The following is an 18,702-nucleotide window of genomic DNA, read 5'->3' as shown; positions in this document are numbered from 1 at the left end:
GACAGAGAAATCAAGATCAGCAGTTAACTCCAGTGCGGTACCATAGCCGAGCGCAGGGGGGCGGAGTGGTTTTACAACAATTTAAAGCACGTACAAAGCATATTTTCCTTCTCAACAACCTGTTATTACTGCAGAGATGTTCTTCAACAGGTACTAAACTACTGGGTTGTCGCAAAACTGTTGCCATTTTATCATCATCTCAGATATAGGATATCTGATATCATCATCTTTTATCTGAGCCTGTGTTACTGTGACGCGGTTGTAGGTTAACCAGCCGTTACTCGACGGTTAGACGTCCGACATTTTTTTTTCTCCTTCGGTCTGATATTAAATGATCGTTTCACCCCGTACATCTGCTTTAAATACATTACGTTAAAATTGAAAAGCGTGGTAGAGTAAATGTAAACACAACTGAAGGGGTTTTTAACGGTTTTTCCTTCCTTAAAATTAGTTTATTGATTTAACGGTCCACGCGGCTAACGCTCATGGCGACGTGAGAGCTATCAACGTCCTGAACGACTCCCGCGCTGTCACGGTGAGTAAATAAAAGGAAAATAAAGAATAAAAAGTTAGAGTAAGAGACATTTATTACGTATTACGAATCTTTATCCTTCGTTAATCCACCGTATTTATTTAAACCTGTTAGCTTAAGAGTTCACGCTTCGCTCACGAATCAATATCTGGTTTTCCCAAGACCGAGTCGATGTAGAAATATTTATCATTATACTTGATTCAATTAATTAATTTTTACTTAATTTCAGCTGAAATGAGCGTGTTGGTACGTTTTTTTGAAGCAATTCAGCCTTTAACAGATTAGTTCATATTGACTTGCTAATATGCTAGGTTTTTTAATGGCGGATTGGATTTTGTTTGTGTCATTTATATCCACTTCACATTAAATTTGTAGCTGAAATACTGGTTTTAAATTTATAGAAATAAATAATTTATAAAGAAATAAAAAAACTGCTTACATTACAACTATTTTTGACAAATCCGTGTATAATATATCATGTTCTGTACGTACAACACAGTCCAGTACTGTATGAAAGTTATTCCGCAACAACTTAACCCCCTCTAGCGGACCTTTCTGGTATTTCATGTCAGCTTTATACTGGTAAAAACTCGTTTTGATTTTAGTAAAAAAGAAAAAAATAATTAAAACAAATTATGATGTATGTATAAATATAGATGTATGTATAAATATATAACTCGGCCAGATTTCATATCCCTTAAAATCTAAAGGAATTCTTCATTGTCTCCTTGTTGGACTTTTTTTTTTTTTGACCCATCAGGAGTTGCCACGGTGACTCAACAGCATCCAGCTCAGTCTTGTCTGTTCTTCAGCAACCATCTCCATGTTGCCCTCCCCTGGGTCCAAGAACGGACAGACAGAGGCTCTCACTGGTTCTGCTGATGAAACACTGGGTCACAGAGACCGTACCAGGTTGGCTACTAAAGGTGTGACTTCTCCGACCACACCCACTCCTGCGGCTGACTGGTCAACTTCAACTGAGGTTTTGACGCCAAGACAAAAGACTCCGGGTTCTTATGGTGAGGTTCCGGGCTCTGTTCTGGCCAGAGTCCCAAGTGAACAGAATCCAAAGTCCAAACCGTCCAGAGCCAAGACCAAAACGTCTTTACAGTGGAGATCAAGACCAACTGTTAGAGTTTCTTTAGAAAAGAAGTTCAACACCATGTGTGTGGACAACCAGGTGACGAGTGGGCTTCGATCACATGATGAGAGTCCAGTCGGTGCTTCCAGTCCACACAGGTTTGATGTATTTAACCTGTGTGGTCAGGTGGGTTCATCAAAGAAAATGTCTGAAGGACCGTCGGTCCAAGGATTGGAATCACCTGGTTCACTGACACTGTTGATTCCAGGTAACTGGACATAATCCCTCTGTGGTTCATCCAGACCTGAATCCGTTCTTAATCTCTTCCAAATTTCACCTGGATGAAGTTGGTACAAAACCAGGTGGTACCAGTGGCAACAGAACACCAGAGGAGAAGGCACATGTGGAGGGTAAGAAAAACTGTGCATCTGAATATTTGTACCACACACTTCAAACACATGTACATGTTTTACATTGTCACGCTTTCATCCAAGACGCGGTCCAACCAGCTGACCACAGGACGACCGGGAAACTTCACGTCTCTCCGACCACTGCCTGCTGCTGTGGTTCAGGGTCGGAGAGCAGCACCAGGCAACAATGTCTGTCTGTCAGACTGTACCAGGATGAAGTCAGTGAGTGCAGGTGAGCAGCTGTGGTGACAGAAATAAATAACATTAGAGGTCAGAAGGTCATTTGTCAATACAGTTTCTATGAAGAGACATTTTTACTAAGACTGTTGGAGTACGTGGAGTACCTCAGAGGTACACTTACTGCAGTAACTTGGGTATCACTGACCATGTGACAAATACACTCTTGAATGTTTTCTGTTGTTGTGCAGGAAGAAGATCGGTCTGTGCTGTGAGCAGCGCAACAAGACGGTGTCGGTCTGTACCTGTGACACCACCCACCAGAGGGCAGCAGCCTTCCTCTCCTACATCAGCAGAGTGGACAGAGACGAGGTTTGTCCTGGAAACACGAGCATCTGGGCGTCACCATCTGAAAATACCACCTACATCAGCAGAGTGGACGGAGACGAGGTTTGTCCTGGAAACACGACCACTGACGAACATCTGGGCGTCACCATCTGAAAATACCTGACGTTCAACGTTCTCCTCCATCACAGGGACTTCAGGAGAGAAACGGTGATGAAGAGCGAGTCCGTTTGAAGTCCGAGTCATCGTCAGACCGGGATCTGACTCTGGACCGGTCACTGAGAGTGGGTTTCTCTGCAGAGCAGTGAGAACAGACTCGAGGTAAGGCCTCGTTGTTAGTCTGAAGGAGTCAGGGTGGTCCGTGGTCTGGACCAAGTCCTGGCCCATGTCAGGGTTAGTACTAATTTACCACTGTGTCATTTGATTCACATTTTCTGGTGTTTGGTTTAAAAAAAAACCAAAAACAACAGGTGGCGCTGTTCTGCTTCAGAGAAGGTTATTTATTATCTATATCAGCAGTTAAGTGATATATTTGATTAATTATATTTATTATAAAACTTAATGAAGTTTTTTAAATCATCAGTGTTCACCTCAGTTCCACTCTGTACTTGTTCTAAGGTGTTGTGAGGACATTGGTCGCAGTTGTAAAGAAGAGTGATGTTTTACTGAAAAGTGGCTTTTATTTCTCACGACATGTCGCTGCAGCATCCGACTGCACGTACAACAGTTGCCCACAAATAATAAATAGTATTTAAAGTCATTTTAATAGTTACAGCACCAGTATTATTATTACAAAGTGGATGTGGTCATTGATTAATAAAAAAAACTTTAAAGATTTATCCTTTATTTTACATCTGATTCAGTCGTCCACGTGTTTTTACTGTTGAAACAAAAGACATTTAAAAAGTCGATGATGAAACCTGGTTAACTGGTTGTTAACTGGTTATTAACTGGTTTAGTTTAACACCAGCTCCTCCACTCTTCTCCTGTATTTTCATATTTTACACTGCCAGCCTTACGTTGAGGTAACACATGTGATTAACACTGGGGGGCGTCATGATAACATGGACATTCACTTCAGAGTCAGTCGCTCCGACAATCTGCCAAAAGGAGGTGAACAAAACGACGGGGACATGAAAACAACATGTACAAAGTTTTTATACAAAAGGAAGTCGTTGATTTTACAGCCGGTGTGAACGGAGACGTTTTCACACTCATTCACGTCTTCTTTGTCTCTGTTCTCTGTAACTCCACTCCTCACCAGGTTCTGTGTCGTGTTGGAATAAAAGAGGAGCAGACTTCTGTGTTTGTTTGTTTTTTCCTCTTCTTTCATCACTTCCTCCCTCCTCACTGACCCTCCTCCCTGCCGGGGTGCCGTCAGGTGGGGGGGGGGAGCGGGAGGCGGGGGTCAAGTTTAATAGTTCTTGGGGTTGGAGGACTTTCCAACAGGTGCTGCTCCCTGACAGGCCGACGTGTCACAGATTCCTGGAGGTCCTTGGTGTCCGGTCCTGCCCACCCTGCCTGATTCTCCAGACTCACCTGGATCTCCTGGAGAACCATCACGACCGTCTTTGACAATTCCAGGTACTCCTGGAAGACCTGCAGGAGGCGATTAAGTCCAGTTTAGGTTACCGTAAACATGGAAACGAGACTCAGTATAACTACTATGTCAGTACTTTACTCCTTTGATGTCTGTTGTTGTTGTTATAGGAGTGAACAGAAGTGATTACTCCTTTGTTGTTATAGGAGTGAACAGAAGTGAAGATCCTTCAAAATAAAATACCAAACAGACTAAGCTACAGTCTCTACTCTGTTACTGTCTGTACCTTGGGATCCTTGATCTCCAGTAGGTCCATCTATGGCTTTTCCAATAGGTCCCTTGTCCCCGGCCTCACCAACGTCACCTGGTGAAGAGAAAGAGAATCTTTTATGTCAAAAGAATCTTTGGTCACAGCCTCTGTACTGACAGCAGCCAGGGGTCAGTATTGTGTTCTTGTTGTGACGATTCTTACCTCTGGGACCAGGGTCTCCCAGTTCTCCTGGCAGACCTCTGTACCCCGGTGGTCCGCGGGCTCCCGGATGTCCAATAGAACCAGCGACTCCTGGCTGTCCTGGAGACCCAGCAGGACCTGGACGACCGACCAGTCCAGGAGCCAGAGGTCTCCGCAGGTTAGCGGCCAACTGTGCGATCTGATCTGTGGGTCAGAACAGCAGCAGGAAGTGAGTTCTTATCTGAACCTTTGACTCAGAGGAGACAGAATGTTACGGTAATGGTCTGACCGTCGATCATCGACCCACACAGCTCCCTGATGTGCTGCTCACTGGTCAGTTTACCCTGAAGACAGAGTTCAAATGAAAACCTCAGGAAAGTCACAGTGAACGTGCTTTTATTTTGTAAAGATTAAACTCGTCGGTGGTTGAACTCACAGGTACGCCGGTCTTTCCTGCAATTCCAGGCATTCCCTGTTCTCCCTGGAGACCCATTAGTCCTGGTTTTCCTGGAGCTCCTCTGGCACCAAGTTCCCCCTGTGGACCAGTCACACCCTTCGGACCCAGTTCCCCTGGTTTTCCTGCCTGTAACCAGAATCAAAACAACAGTCATTATAATGGTCCAAAGTCAGGGCCCAGAACCACTGCTATAATTATTATTATTAATAATATGATGGTCTGTAATGAGTGGAGTGTCTGTCACTCACCCCTCCTTTCTGTCCCACTGGTCCAAAAGGTCCCTGAAAAACAAATCATGTTGATCAATATAAAATCTGACGTCATAATCTGTTAATTAACGAGGTTTATAACAGTTAATCTTCATTGAATTATTTTAGTTATTTGGTCGGACCATTTCCGTGTGTGTGTGTGTGTGAGACTGTACTCACAGGTTCTCCATTCTCTCCTGGTAGACCATCACTTCCTGCGACTCCCTAAAAATACATCTTTTATTTTAGGCAGAAATTGTGTTTGTTGTCGACGCAGTAACTTGTTCACAGTAACTTTACTGTCAGAGGTGGGTAGAAAAGAATTGTACTCAAGTCAAAGTACTGTTACTTCAGAATAATATTACTCAAGTAGAAGTAAAAAGTAGTCATCCAAATAATTACTTGAGTAAGAGTAAAAGTACTGAGTAACTAAATCTGATTTATTTTTTAATCAGCGTCCAGTCAGACAGAACGACAGAGGAGAGTTGATCAATAAAATAAGTTGAGTAACTAAATCTGATTTATTTTCTAATCAGCGTCCAGTCAGACAGAATGACAGAGGAGAGTTGATCAATAAAATAATAAAATGAATATTTACCATGTCTCCTTTAGCTCCTGATGCCCCCACTGGACCCTGCAGAGGAAATGAGAGGCATGAAGACACGTTATTCAAAAAACTGGGGGAGACTGAGAGGGGAGAGAAGGGGGTGTAAGGGGGGGTCGACCAGGTCTGGACATAAGGTCAGGCTTTGTTCTGTTTTCAGCTCATGAACAGGAGGCTGCTTTGTGACGCCGCTCTCCCCACGCTCTCCCCCATCCTCTGGTCATATACAGTATTTACCTCAGACTGAGGTGGAGGACCAGGGGGGAGACAGAGGGAGACGGGGGAGAGAGAGTGGGTGAAGAACTGATAGAACGACTACAGATTCTAAAGGTTCTAGGTGATCTAAGTCTTTGTAGATCTAGGCCTTGTAGCTGTTAGATTGACTGAGATTAATGAAAAATTAACAAAGTTATTAGTTTCAAAGTCTGGTTAAATTAATATATAATGATAATTTAAAACAGACCAGGGTTAATTTATGGTTTTATTTTATGACTAATAACGAGGTCATTATAAAGTAACAATAAACTGAATGTCTTTATCACAGTGTGTAGTACTGTGTGTAGTACTGTGTGTAGTACTGTGTGTAGTACTGTTATTACTGTCACATACGTCAAACTCACCCTTTCACCAAACTCTCCACGGACTCCTGTTGGACCTGGGAGACCTGGATCCCCCAAGGCTCCTTTTACCCCCTGTAGAATATGTGGCACACACAAAATCACAGTTACCCACACAGGGGCAATAAATAGATTTTTAAAAAGAACAATTAGTAATGAGTGATGTTAAACAAACTGACCTGAAATCCCTTGACTCCCTGAGGTCCAGGATTTCCTGCTGGTCCGATTCCTCCCTGTTGAAAACACACACAGCTCTAACAACCGTCCTTTGTTGTCATGTGACTTTGACTTTTCACCACCGTCTCAGGTGGTGTGTTCAACTAGCACCAAACCCCCCCCCTGGGGGGCAGTAGAGTGTAGCCAACTGCCCTTGTTGTTTGTACAATAACAATAACAATATTTAATTAAACACAGCTGCTCTTCGTCTTGTCTGACCTGTACTACAGTTTAGTACATACTGTAAGGAGTACCAGTACACAGGTACTTACAGCCACTCCTCTGGGCCCAGCGACCCCCCTCTCTCCTGGGACACCGATGTCACCCTGTAGGTGTGGAGGGGGGAGATAATAACGAGAAGGTCAGGACAGGTCAGAGGTCAGAGACATCGTTGGTGAAGTGTTTTGTGTGTCATGTCATACAGTAATATTCCCCTCCAACAGCCCTGTAGATACATACAGGAATACCTGGCTCTCCAGAGGGTCCCGTCTCTCCAGACTTCCCAGGATCACCCTGGAAAATAGGGACAAATATTATTGGTCGTCCAGGGTCAAAGGTCGAGTTTTAATGAACTCTTCTTCTTGGTTGAAATACTGACCACTTCTCCTTTAGATCCCTTCACTCCAGCCTTTCCTTGTAGACCCTGGAGGACGACACGTGACAGTGGGTTTGAACGTTAGTTATCATTGAGTCACAGTGAGACACAGACCTGGAGACACCAGGTCCAGGTCCAGGTTCTGGACACTACACACACTCACAGGAAGTCCGTTTGGTCCTTTTTCTCCAACCACACCATGACGTCCAGCATCACCCTGTCCACACAGACCACAGGTCAAATCACACTTTGTTCACAGAGACGTTTGGTCGTAGATCAGGGGACACCGGGGGGACACCCACCTTTTCTCCGTCTAGTCCTGGTGTACCGTCTTTACCATCTCTGCCTGGAATACCCTGGAGGACACACACACACACACACACACACATCACACACCATAACTCACAGCAGTGGTTCTGGAAGTTTCCACACCATGTACCACCAGTCTGACCCACGTTGACGTACAGACGGACACTGTTCAGGTTACGACCGGTGTGTGAAGAGAGTGTGTCCAGCTGTATGGTACTGTTACCATAGATTGAGAACCACTGCCTGTTTTACAAAGATTAGAACTGATGCAGGAGATGAACTCACAGGTTCGCCTTTAGGTCCTGCTCCTCCTGGTGTTCCTTTTGGTCCAATTTTACCCTGGTGAAGGACGCAGAGATTCATGAATGGGATCGACTCCAAAACTGAGGGTCACAAGTCAGAACGCGGCACTCACCACTTCTCCTTTGGGTCCTCTAAATCCCTGAGGTCCTTTTTCACCAGCGTCGCCCTGCAGACATCAGATCAACACACAGGGCTATTCACTGATGGAGCAGACGTTTACCGTGGCTCTGGAGTTCTGTCCAGGACCGTCTTTATTTAAACAGAGCTCCAGAATCACACAGAGACTCACTGTCTTCCCAATGATCCCAGCGACTCCGGGTTTTCCCCTGAAACCAGGCAGACCCTACGGGTGAAGACGGAGAGAGAACGTAAAGTCTGGTGAAGGCGTTCTGTTTGTCAATGTCTGTATTTGATAGATCAGAGGACGTCAGGGACACTCACTCTGTCCCCTACTCCCCCCATGGGTCCCTGCAAACCTCGCAGTCCACGTGGGCCCTGAAACACAACAAGTTCAACATGATATTATAGGATTATCTAAAAGATCTTACTGACCCCACCTCCACCCGTGTCCAACCTCGTAGTCCAAATCCAGTGCAGTGTTTTTATCAGAACCAGTTTCTTGTAATTTGGCCCATGTTGTTCTAACTGGTAAAATACTACCAACTACTGGTGGGAACAGGAACAACAAATTGAACCAGATTTGTTTGTAGAAATCACTGTGTTTATTTTTTTATCCAGTGGACTACTTCAACTATGCAGTACACACGTGTTAACCTGTCTGACTGTGGCTCTGGACTCTAACAAACTCGCAGTACACTCGTGTTAACCTGTCTGTTATGACTGTGGCTCTGGACTCTAACAAACTACTAAACTACTAAACTACTAAACTACTAAACTACCCCAATGCTCTGGCAGTGGTAAACAAAAAAAAAAAAACTTTGATTCTGATATTTGATGACACTTTAATATTTAGGTTTATTTAGATTTACAAGAAAGAAAATATATCTACTACTACTACTACTACTGTTTAGGGTTTAAAGAAAGTAAAAAAAGTACTGCATTTAAAAGTATTATTGACTTTTAAACAGTGCAAAACAGAAACTAACGTGACTAATTGTAAGGAAACATTTTTATTGTTGCCCAGTACTATTTATACATGACTTCATCTGTGTACTGTGTACTGTGTACTGTTTACTGTGTACTGTTTACTGTGTACTGTTTACTGTGTACTGCTCAGAGATTAAACCTCTGTAGAACTGGGTCTAAAACGTGTGTTTTAATTTATATCAATGTATTTTTTTTATCTGCAGGATGGAAACTTGATGGAAAATGTTTCTGTTTTTCTCTTGTGTTTCTCTCAGGTCGTCAGCCTCAGCAGCTCCACCTGTGATCAGCTGATCACCTCCACCTGTGACCTCCTGCGATCAGCTGATCACCTCCACCTGTGACCTCCTCCTCCTCTCTCTATATAAACCCTCCCACTCTCTCCCCTCTGTTTGTCTGTGTGGTTCTCTGTGGGTTTTTTTTTTAGCATTCTCTCCAGAGTTTTTCCTCATTGTGTGTCAGACATTTGACTGTTGGTGTTAGACTGTTTTTACTACAAGTACTGCAGTACTGGATGAAGCTCTAATAGTACTCGGCCAAATGGTCTAAAACTTTTTCAACAAACATTCAGCTGAAACTCAGACTGATGTTCATCATTTAACTAATGTAAAAGACTCATTAAAGGCCACTGACGCCAGGCACCGATACTCGAGGCAAAAGTCAAGTACTACTCTTTGCCAGAGATGGTGCTACACTGTGGTGGTGGGAGACTAGTACTGATCATCATGTGTCACTTCCTGTTCAGATTCAAACCTGTTTGATCCACATTCACAAGTGGATCGACTACATATTTTTTTGCACAATTTCTAAACTGATTCATAGGTGTTAGCATTTGATCAGCACAACAAGAGAATCCTAACGAGAGGTCGGGGAAACGTAAATGTGAAGTTCAGTGTGAGTTGTGGCTGCAGTCAAAGTCCTGAGGTCGTGACCTTTTTTAACTCCTCCCAGGTGACGTCCACCTGTACCAGTCACGTTGACATGCCTGTGAAACATTACATCCACTAGGTGGCACTGCTGCACTATTCAACATCCAATTAGCATTCTGGATCAACAGATAGACTTTTTAGTTCTATCTATACAGATAGTGAATTATTGTCACTGTGACTCAGTACACAACGAACCCTGTCCTCTGGCTTTAACTCAAATGACTCAAGTCCCCGACCAACAGTCAGGACTCCACGTGAATAAAGTGGTCACGTTTTATTGATCTGTTTTTTCCCCACTACCTGATTATTGATCAGTAGTTATCTCACTGTCACTCACCTGCAGACCCACAGTACCAGGAATACCTGGAGGACCAGGTGGACCAGCGTCACCCTGGAAACAGAGCACACATTCATTTACATGAAAACAGAACAGAACAGCATCACCTGGTGTCCGTTTCTTGAAGCGGTCTTAGTGCTAACTCAGAGTTAGCTAACTCAGAGTTAGCTAACTCAGAGTTAGCTAACTCTGTATTACAGGGAACTCTGACTCCGTGGGTCAAACCTGCTCCGTAGCAGGTTTAAGGTCCTTAACTCTGAGTTAAGGAGTCAGTCTGTAATCATATGGAGGACGTGGCCGTTTGTTGAGGAGACTGTGGACATCGCAGCTCAGTTGCTTAGAAGAAATTGATGCCATCCTGTGACCACGACTAGATATCTTAGCACTCCCTGAGAGTTTTTGTTAGTGTTTCAGTGCTTCTAGAAACCAGAACTGTGACTTTAACTCTGAGTTTCGTGAAGCCAGCTTCAAGAAACCAACCCCAGGTTTTTACAAACAACCAAACATTTAATTTTTAAATTTTTTTTTCTTCACAGTCTACTTTAAATCTGACCTTTTCTCCATCTTTTCCTGGTTCTCCTTTGTTTCCTTTGTGACCTGTGTGACCCTTTATGAACAGAAACAAAAACAGAACTTTAGTGAAGAAACACAGTAATAACGTTGTTACTAACAATGATAACGATAAGTTACCTTAAATCCTGGCATCCCAGGTGGACCAGATGGACCGGGTGGGCAGATTGCAGGACACTGCATCAGTTCAAAAACATACTCTTATTCACTCACTGTTTGTTGCTTTGGTTTTTTATTTTTTGTTTTTCGGTGATGAGACTCAGATCTTACCAGAAGGTCACCGTTGAGATCATGAAGAGTTCCAGGAAGACCCTGAGAGAGGAGAAACCAACGGAGGAGAAATGAGAGCAGCTGTTGACTGTCATAATAATAATAATAACCAGACTGGACCTTTAGTCAAGTGTAAAACTGGAGGTCAAACTTACCGGGGGTCCGTCAGGGCCAGCAGGTCCTGGAAGACCTGGAAGACCCTCAGCTCCCTAATAACAGAAGAAAGAAATGAGACTGAGGAGCTGAAAGTGTGGCTTTAACTCAAGACGTGAGGAGGAAACGCTACGGCAGCCAATCCATTCACACTAACATTCACACCAAGGGTCGGTTTACAGTGAAGTATTTAGATCATTCTGTTCGTTTGTTAAGACCCTGGGACTAGAACCGATGGATGAACAGTCGTTGTAGAACTCACCACCGGACCCTGAGGACCCAGTCCTCCTGGTAAACCGTTGGTCCCTGGTAATCCCTAAAAAAACAAAAACACGGTGCGTTTGTGCAGGTGTTTCTACATCAGTCTACGTCAGTCTACGTCAGTCTGTGGTGAACAGCTGTGGACTCACTGCAGCTCCAGGGCGCCCCCTGCCCTGCGGAAGACACAAGGAGACAAAGGAAGTCAGACACACACACCGTAGACGTCCAACTCTAATCCAGATTATACTTTATAATCTGAGTATCGACTTACAGGAGGTCCTGGTGGTCCAGAAGGTCCAGGTTCACCCTGAGGTCAGCGAGAAAATACAAAACATCAGGGAATTAAACAGAAACAAAAGGTTATATTTGTCATTAGACACTCAAGATTATTAGAATCTTCTGAGAAAATCTGTATCTGGAGCTGTGTGATCAAACCTCTGGAGTCAGGGTCTCTGTGTGGACGCACACACACACACTCATCAGTCAGTGAATAAAACCAGGTCTTTGACAAAGGTCTGGTTCTTTAACCAGGGTTTTTACAGAACTGCCTCAGTCAAAACCAACGTTTGTGCAAGAAAATAAAATATATATTACTACATAATCCTCCCTCTCTGTGACCATGTGACCTCTACCATGTGACCTCTACCATGTGACTCCTCCAGCCCTTTGTTGTGTCTTTGTGTAAATGTGTCTGTGTGGTGTTAAGTGAACACCGTGGTGTGAGGTTTGTTTGTTTTTTACTCCGTCCCTCAGTTCACAAACATCACAAACAGAAAACCAACTCCTGACAAAGAACAGAAGACTGAAAAAAACTTGTGAGTTTATAATGATGTTGAAGAAGAGATTGTTGTGGTTGAACATCTGAACCAGAGTCAAACTCCCTGATTGGTCCAGACTAGTCCTGACTTTGAGACAGTTCCATGTTTGTCGTTTGATTCAGTTTCTCTAATGTGTGACTAAAACATCTCTCTGAGGAACTCATCAGTTTCTCCACAAATCCTCGACTCACAGATCGGTGGGGAACCGCTGCATTCCGAGTCAGATTAGTGAAGTGTCGGAAACTAATCCGATTGAGTTCTCATTAAAAACATTTCCTGCAGATGCTGACAAATCCCGGCTGACACTGAAACCCGGCCTCGGCCCCAGTTAAACATCTCATTAGCATTGAAGCTAGTTTTCAACTAAAAGATTCTTTTCCTTCTCTGTAACACGGAAAGACGACAGAACCTGAAGGAAAAACTTACCGCTTCTCCAGGAGCTCCATCTTTACCAGCAGGACCATCGACACCAGTCAAACCCTGGGGACAATGACACTGGATTTACTGCTTTGTTCTGTTCATATTCACTACAGTGAAGCTGAGGCAACGGCACTTTAGGTCAGAGGTCAAGGGTCAGGGGTCTCTTGGTGATGGTGGTTGAGCGCCACCATCATTTCACAGGAAGAAATCAGTGTTTTATGTTAATGAATCCAAGATATGGGCCCTGTACCCTGGGGTTGAGACCCCTGCTTTAGGTCATCACAAGAATTATTAAATTGTCACTTACGTCGACCCCTGGAAGTCCTGGCAGACCTGGTTTTCCCGCTACTCCTGGAATTCCTGACTTTCCTTTGGGACCCTGTGAAAACAGCGAAACAACGTTTGAATCTTTCATGTTTTATCTGTTTAACACCAGTGAATCAGATTAATGTCAGCTTGTACTTCACCTATAACCACAAGAGGGCACTGTCTAAAGTCATGACAACCGAACGCTGCTAAATGACTGATTATTATTATTAAGATCTTGTTTTTCTTTGGGGGAATATTCGTAGCTTTTGTTCTTTATGGTCGGTGTAAATTTAAAGTCTCTCCAAACTTTAGGACCATTTTAATGTTAATGTGACCACAGACTGGGCCACAGTGGAGTTGGATCTAGGCCACTATTTGAATTTACAGAGTTGAAGAAGTTAGTTATGAGTTCTGGTCCACACTGAGCAGGTTCTGAACCCCCGGTCCATTGGTAATGACCCCCAGTGGAGAGGCTGTCACCCAGTGGGGGGAGGAGGGGGGGGTGTCTGTCCCCTAGTTTTTATTTATGGAAGAACTACAGAGTGTTAATGATGTCATGATTATAATACTCACTGATTTCCCTGGGAGTCCGGCTGGTCCAGGTTTGCCCTGTGAATAATGGAAAATTAATGACAGGTCTACGATCGTGTACATGTGGAATAATCCAGATTATAATCCAGATTATAATTTCAGATTATAATAATGACCGTTTAACTGTAGAGGACTGAAAACAAAGTACCACATCACTAAAATATTTACGTCAGTACTTCAGTACACACACGGTCAGTGTAACTGGAGGAGAAGAACAAACATCAGTGAAGTGACCCGGTACCGATTGAGTTTACCTTGGACAGGGCAGAGGGAGAGAGAGGGGGGTAAAAGGGACGAGTGGGTGAGTCAGGAGGAGGAAGGAGGTGTGAGGTGAAACTCTAGATGGTCTCACGGAGTTGGGGAATGTATCAATGAGCCCAGTGTGTGTGTGTGTGTGTGTGTGTGTACATTAAAGTGGCAGGAACACCAACACACACTGAGACAATGTCACATTCACCTGTAGATTTTTTTTGCGTCGAGAAAAAAAAGATTTCTATACTGTAAATAATGTTATATCTCAGCGTTATTTTTCATTTTTAATTAACTTGTTTTAAATGAAGTAAAAACTAAAAAAGATACTGAGCAGAAGATCAAAGGTTTTAGGCCCAATCTTATAATTGTTTGTCAGTGTTTTTAACAGGAATCTATAATCTGAAATCATTAAATAAAAGTCTAAAAATCAACACTTTTATTTTTATTTTATTAACCATATTTTCAGTAATACTGTAAAACGGTTCGAATCCCGCCCACCTGACGGTGAGGTATGTGATATAAACGTAGTGGGCGTGGCTGTAGGAGTCACGGCGACGCACAGAGAAAGAGCCTGTTGACGATATTAGCGAAAATAAAATCTGAATCTTGGTCTTTACTGTAGAGTCAGTGAGCGACGGAACTGGTTGTCAACAAAAAACAACGTGACGAGGTCAAAGAGACCGAACCCCAGTGAGCAGGTCCACTTACATCAGTGCCATCCCGTCCTGGTGGTCCTCCTGGTCCTGGAGGTCCTGGAGCTCCTCTGGGACCTGGTCTCTGTCAAACACAGTTCACCAGAATCAGGTCTTCGTACATGAATGGTTTTCATTTTCACATGTTAGTAACGTTTAAAAATATAAAAAAGTCTGTTGTATGACGGCTGCAATTTAGTTGCAAAGATTGAGACCAAATTGTGATTTTCTCATTCCCAGTATTTTGAGTGAAGGTGGAGATTTTAATAAAATCAGCTCCAGCCCCGGCTGCAGCCTGAGTGAACAGAGATGCCATTGTTGCAGCGGCCCACAGATCTCCTGTCCACATTCCACAGGTTGAGGGAAAACAAGGCCGACTTCATCGGTGTGTGCGAAAAAGACTCTGCCACCTGCAGGCAATCAGACTGCGGTGACACTGAGTGGACGTGGCCCACGGTCACACACAGAAAAAAATTAAATTTTTATCGTACAGGTGAGTAGAGCCAGAGGTCAGGTTAAAGAGTAAAGGGCACAAAGGTCAGACACTAAGGTCAGGGCAGGATCCAGAAGAATATGCATGTGTGTGTGTGGGGGGGGGGGGGAGAGAGGGAGAGAGAACTGATTTAATCTCAGTTTGACTAGAACTTGTTGGTTGAAGAAAATGATTTTGCACCTAAAGATTTATAAATAAATACATCCATTATCATCAATGTGGAAGTATACTGTAGTACTGTGTAGTATACTGTAGTATACTGTAGTACTACTAGGAGCTGGGCCTCACTGACAAACCACAGTATAGATATAGTTAAATGAAGACGAGTCTGAAGTCAAAAAGTTCTAAGATATTTTTATGTCTATATTCGGAGGTTGTCAGGCGTTAATGACTCAAACCGGTTCAGACCGGTTTTTTTTTTCAGACCAGTTAATTTTTCAAATTAGAGCAAACGGAAAATTTGTAATGTATATTATAATTATTTATATAAATAATAAACAGTTTTTAATAAAAACCCTTTGACTTCCCCTGGTACAACACCACGTCACTGCCTTCCATTTACAAACTCCTGTAGGTTTTCGTAAATAAAAGTAACTTAAATGAAGTAAAAAATGTTATATCGTAACAGGACGGAGATATTATATTTAATATGATATAACAGTATAATATTCTGTGGTGATATCACGGTCTCTCTATCTCTAATTTAATACAAAATTATCGGCGCGATCGTTTCCTTTAGCAACATTAGCATCATTCATGCTACGGTACATTTTAACGGTTTTTACAAATAGTAAACTTCAAGTACTTCACTAATAAAATAGTCGTTTGTTGTTGCTGCTACATCTGGTGTAACATTACTGCAGTTAACGGTTGTTTATTCCTCAAATTTCTGGTATATTGTTGTAATTTCTCTATCGTATTTATCTTCGTTTCTGGCTCGTGGCGGAAACGTCTATTCAATTAACGGTCACTTTTCCTTTAACGGTCACTTTTTTTAACTCCATCTTTAATTAACGTCCGTTTGTGCTAAGTTGACGACACCGTGCAGTGAGAGTTTAATTATTATTTGAGTTTATTAAATTAATTAAATCTTCAGTCTTCTTACCTGAGACAGTGATGACGCCAACAGTTGGAACAGCAGGAGCATCCAAAGAGCAGAGAACGCCGCCATGGCTCCTCTCTGCCTCGCTCGTCCTCAGAGTTGAAGTTGGGGGAAAAAAAGTTAAAATATCCGATTCCTGCTCTTCTCTCTCTCTCTCTCTCTCTGTCTCTCACTCCCCCCCAGCAGCGTCGGCAGCGTAGCCTCGTTCCTCCACCTTACGGCTCCGTCAGCTCCTCCTGAGTGGATGAGTCTCCGCCACCAGATAAACCTGAGCCTCCTGCGAGGAAGGGGCTGAACTCAAGAGTCAGGGGTGAGGCAGGGGGTGAGGAGGGGTGAGGCAGGGGGTGAGGAGGAGTGAGGAGGAGTGAAGTTATTCCACACAGAAAGGTTCATTTGACTAAAAATGGTTCACATGGTTCATTTTATTTTGATGCTTTGACCTTAGATTTGTGAGTGGTTCAAGCTGTGGTTCCCAAACTTTTTGGCACCCGTTTTTTAATTTATTCATTCTTTCACTACTTGAAAAGATGAAAGTATTTAAAAATGTCTCCTCAAAAACAAAACAAAAAAACAAAACAAAACAAAAAAAACAACAACAACAACCAACAAAATAAGGAACATGGCCGACTATCAGAGACCATATCATGGTCCACGACCCAGACGTTTGGGTTTTTTTTTTGCTAATGGTCGCTCCTTCTACTGGTTCATGTTTTTGTGAACAATTCAACAAATATGTTGCGTAAAACTTTAGCACAGGTATGAATGTCGTTAGTGCCTGTAGAACGGGGCTGTCAAACATATGGCCCGCGGGCCAAAACTGGCCCATTAGGGTGTTCAATCCGGCCCGCTTAAAGAATTTTGAAAATAAAAATTTCAACATTTCAGGATTATTTTTTGTTAAATTATATTTCATTATGTATATGAATAATATCTAATATATTTGTACTTATATTTGTACTGAATCTGAGCTGTTCCTGGATCAGCTGATCAGCACCTGCGTGAGCTGCTGCTGCTGCAGAGGGAAGAAAAAAAAATCGTGGGAGAACTTGGTGTTCTAGAACAGAACGTCACCACACGGTCAGAAAAATAGTAACAACTTTATTTAGCTTTGTTAACAGGTGTGTGTGTGTAGGTGTGTGTGTGAGTTTGAGAGAAAAGTTTATAAAGAAGTTAAATCATCTGGGAAGTTACAACCGCACGGTGGAGCACACACACCTTCATCACTTCATCGTCATCTTCACATTTAAGTGCAATTAGAAAAAGATGCATCAACAGAACGACCCACTCAGGCGTGTCTTTTTTTTTCTTTTTTCTTTCTTTCTCTCCTGTTAACATTTACATTAAATAATAGACAAAGCGTTATCATTTCTGGAGGAACACAAACGCATCATACAATCAACCAGTCTGTGTGTTTTGTTTTTTTTTTGTCTTTTTTGGCAGTTGTTCAAACGCCTGTTTTCCAAAATCTGCGTAGACAAATACAGATGAGCAACATCTGACTGACGTCAACATTCAATCTGGAATTCCAGGTGAACAGCGTAGTTTTGTACATAGGTCAGATGTGAAATCATAAAAAGCACTTTCATTCATTCTCAGTGCAAAATAAAAAAAAAAGATTCTGAAATCATTAACTTTAAATGTGTATTTACAGCATCAATAACACTGCTTTATGTAGCCTAGAGAGAGAGAGAGAGAGAGAGAGAGAGAGAGAGAGAGAGAAAGAGAGAGAAAGGCAGAGGGAGAGAGTAAACCCCAGTGGCTGTAATGTGTCATTGCAAGCTTGCGAGAAAAAAAAATCCTTCGTGAAAGCAACAAGTTGAGTTGCTGATGAGCTGTAAACTGTATGAAGAGACATTTTCACTGGAGATGTTTTTATGGACATGTGTCCAGATTAATAATCCCATCATTGGATTAGTCACAGAGAAAGACAGGTGAGAAACACTGACCTCTACCAGGATATCAGGATATACAGATAAAAAAAAAAAGTTTTGTCATCTTTAATTCATCGATCCATTGTGTTTAGCGCAATTTATTACAATTAGCAACAATTAATCAGAACTCGACCCTGTTCGAACAGCAACAGGAGCAACAGTTTCCGATCCAAACATCTGAACGTCTGTTTACTCTCAGTTGAGCTGAACCATCGTGTGGGGACGATGCCAGGCTACAAATAATTATTTATGTTCCTTTAAATTTGAATGTGTAAACATCAAGAAGCCACAGATGGTGTGAAGGGGGTTTAAAATGATTTTTTTTTTTTTGGGCCCCGAGTTTTAAATATCTGACGGTCCTGTGTAAATGTAGTCTCTTCGACTTCCACTTCTGGAAAACTAATCCTTATCCATTAAGTCCCAAAAAAAAACCCAAAAAGAAGAAGAAATCAACATCTCAGATTGACAAAGTACAGCAGTAATAAGGCTTAGATCATCGTTCAAAGTCACATCCTCAGCTAGTATCGAATCAAAGTTCGTCTAAGTTTAAAACGTGTTTTTTTTATTTTGTTTTTTGTTCATGAT

The 18,702-nt window shown here is 42.6% G+C and overlaps 2 protein-coding genes across 2 annotated transcripts; one reads left to right on the top strand and one right to left on the bottom strand.

The window, feature by feature from the left end:
- The first annotated feature begins 163 nt into the window (after positions 1-163).
- LOC103385424 (uncharacterized) lies at positions 164-3,062 on the top strand. The gene is made up of 6 exons (XM_008319308.3): positions 164-535; positions 1,293-1,799; positions 1,882-2,023; positions 2,108-2,255; positions 2,452-2,572; positions 2,737-3,062. Exons 2-6 carry the CDS (start codon positions 1,356-1,358, stop codon positions 2,851-2,853), a joined length of 972 nt encoding a protein of 323 aa, XP_008317530.1. The 5' UTR covers positions 164-535; positions 1,293-1,355; the 3' UTR covers positions 2,854-3,062.
- Positions 3,063-3,205: 143 nt separating this feature from the next.
- col9a3 (collagen, type IX, alpha 3) lies at positions 3,206-16,488 on the bottom strand. The gene is made up of 32 exons (XM_008319309.3): positions 16,190-16,488; positions 14,608-14,676; positions 13,630-13,665; positions 13,055-13,126; positions 12,754-12,807; positions 11,781-11,816; positions 11,659-11,682; positions 11,511-11,564; positions 11,251-11,304; positions 11,096-11,137; positions 10,946-11,002; positions 10,809-10,862; positions 10,256-10,309; positions 8,327-8,380; positions 8,175-8,228; positions 7,998-8,051; positions 7,868-7,921; positions 7,576-7,629; positions 7,437-7,490; positions 7,277-7,321; positions 7,138-7,191; positions 6,951-7,004; positions 6,642-6,695; positions 6,466-6,537; positions 5,840-5,875; positions 5,422-5,466; positions 5,242-5,274; positions 4,973-5,119; positions 4,826-4,880; positions 4,558-4,740; positions 4,372-4,449; positions 3,206-4,144 (listed from the first exon to the last, which is right to left on the bottom strand). Exons 1-32 carry the CDS (start codon positions 16,253-16,255, stop codon positions 3,960-3,962), a joined length of 2,037 nt encoding a protein of 678 aa, XP_008317531.1. The 5' UTR covers positions 16,256-16,488; the 3' UTR covers positions 3,206-3,959.
- Between the last annotated feature and the right edge of the window lie 2,214 nt (positions 16,489-18,702).

Source organism: Cynoglossus semilaevis, chromosome 10 (genome assembly GCF_000523025.1).
Source record: "Cynoglossus semilaevis isolate Cse_v1.0 chromosome 10, Cse_v1.0, whole genome shotgun sequence".
Classification (NCBI taxonomy): domain Eukaryota; kingdom Metazoa; phylum Chordata; class Actinopteri; order Pleuronectiformes; family Cynoglossidae; genus Cynoglossus; species Cynoglossus semilaevis.
The sequence above is the reverse complement of the archived record's forward strand: the minus strand, read 5'-3'. Positions and strand labels throughout refer to the sequence as shown.

Excerpts from the sequence above, each read along its gene's own strand:
- LOC103385424 (XM_008319308.3), top strand. The coding sequence starts at position 1,356 with ATGTTGCCCTCCCCTGGGTCCAAGAACGGACAGACAGAGGCTCTCACT. Across the intron at positions 1,800-1,881 it reads TATTTAACCTGTGTGGTCAG|GTAACTGGACATAATCCCTC; the intron begins GTGGGTTCATCA and ends TGTTGATTCCAG. Across the intron at positions 2,256-2,451 it reads GATGAAGTCAGTGAGTGCAG|GAAGAAGATCGGTCTGTGCT; the intron begins GTGAGCAGCTGT and ends GTTGTTGTGCAG.
- col9a3 (XM_008319309.3), bottom strand. The coding sequence starts at position 16,255 with ATGGCGGCGTTCTCTGCTCTTTGGATGCTCCTGCTGTTCCAACTGTTG. Across the intron at positions 10,310-10,808 it reads CAGGAAAAGATGGAGAAAAG|GGTGACGCTGGTCCACCTGG; the intron begins GTCAGATTTAAA and ends CTCTGTTTCCAG. Across the intron at positions 7,922-7,997 it reads GAGGACCCAAAGGAGAAGTG|GGTAAAATTGGACCAAAAGG; the intron begins GTGAGTGCCGCG and ends GTCCTTCACCAG.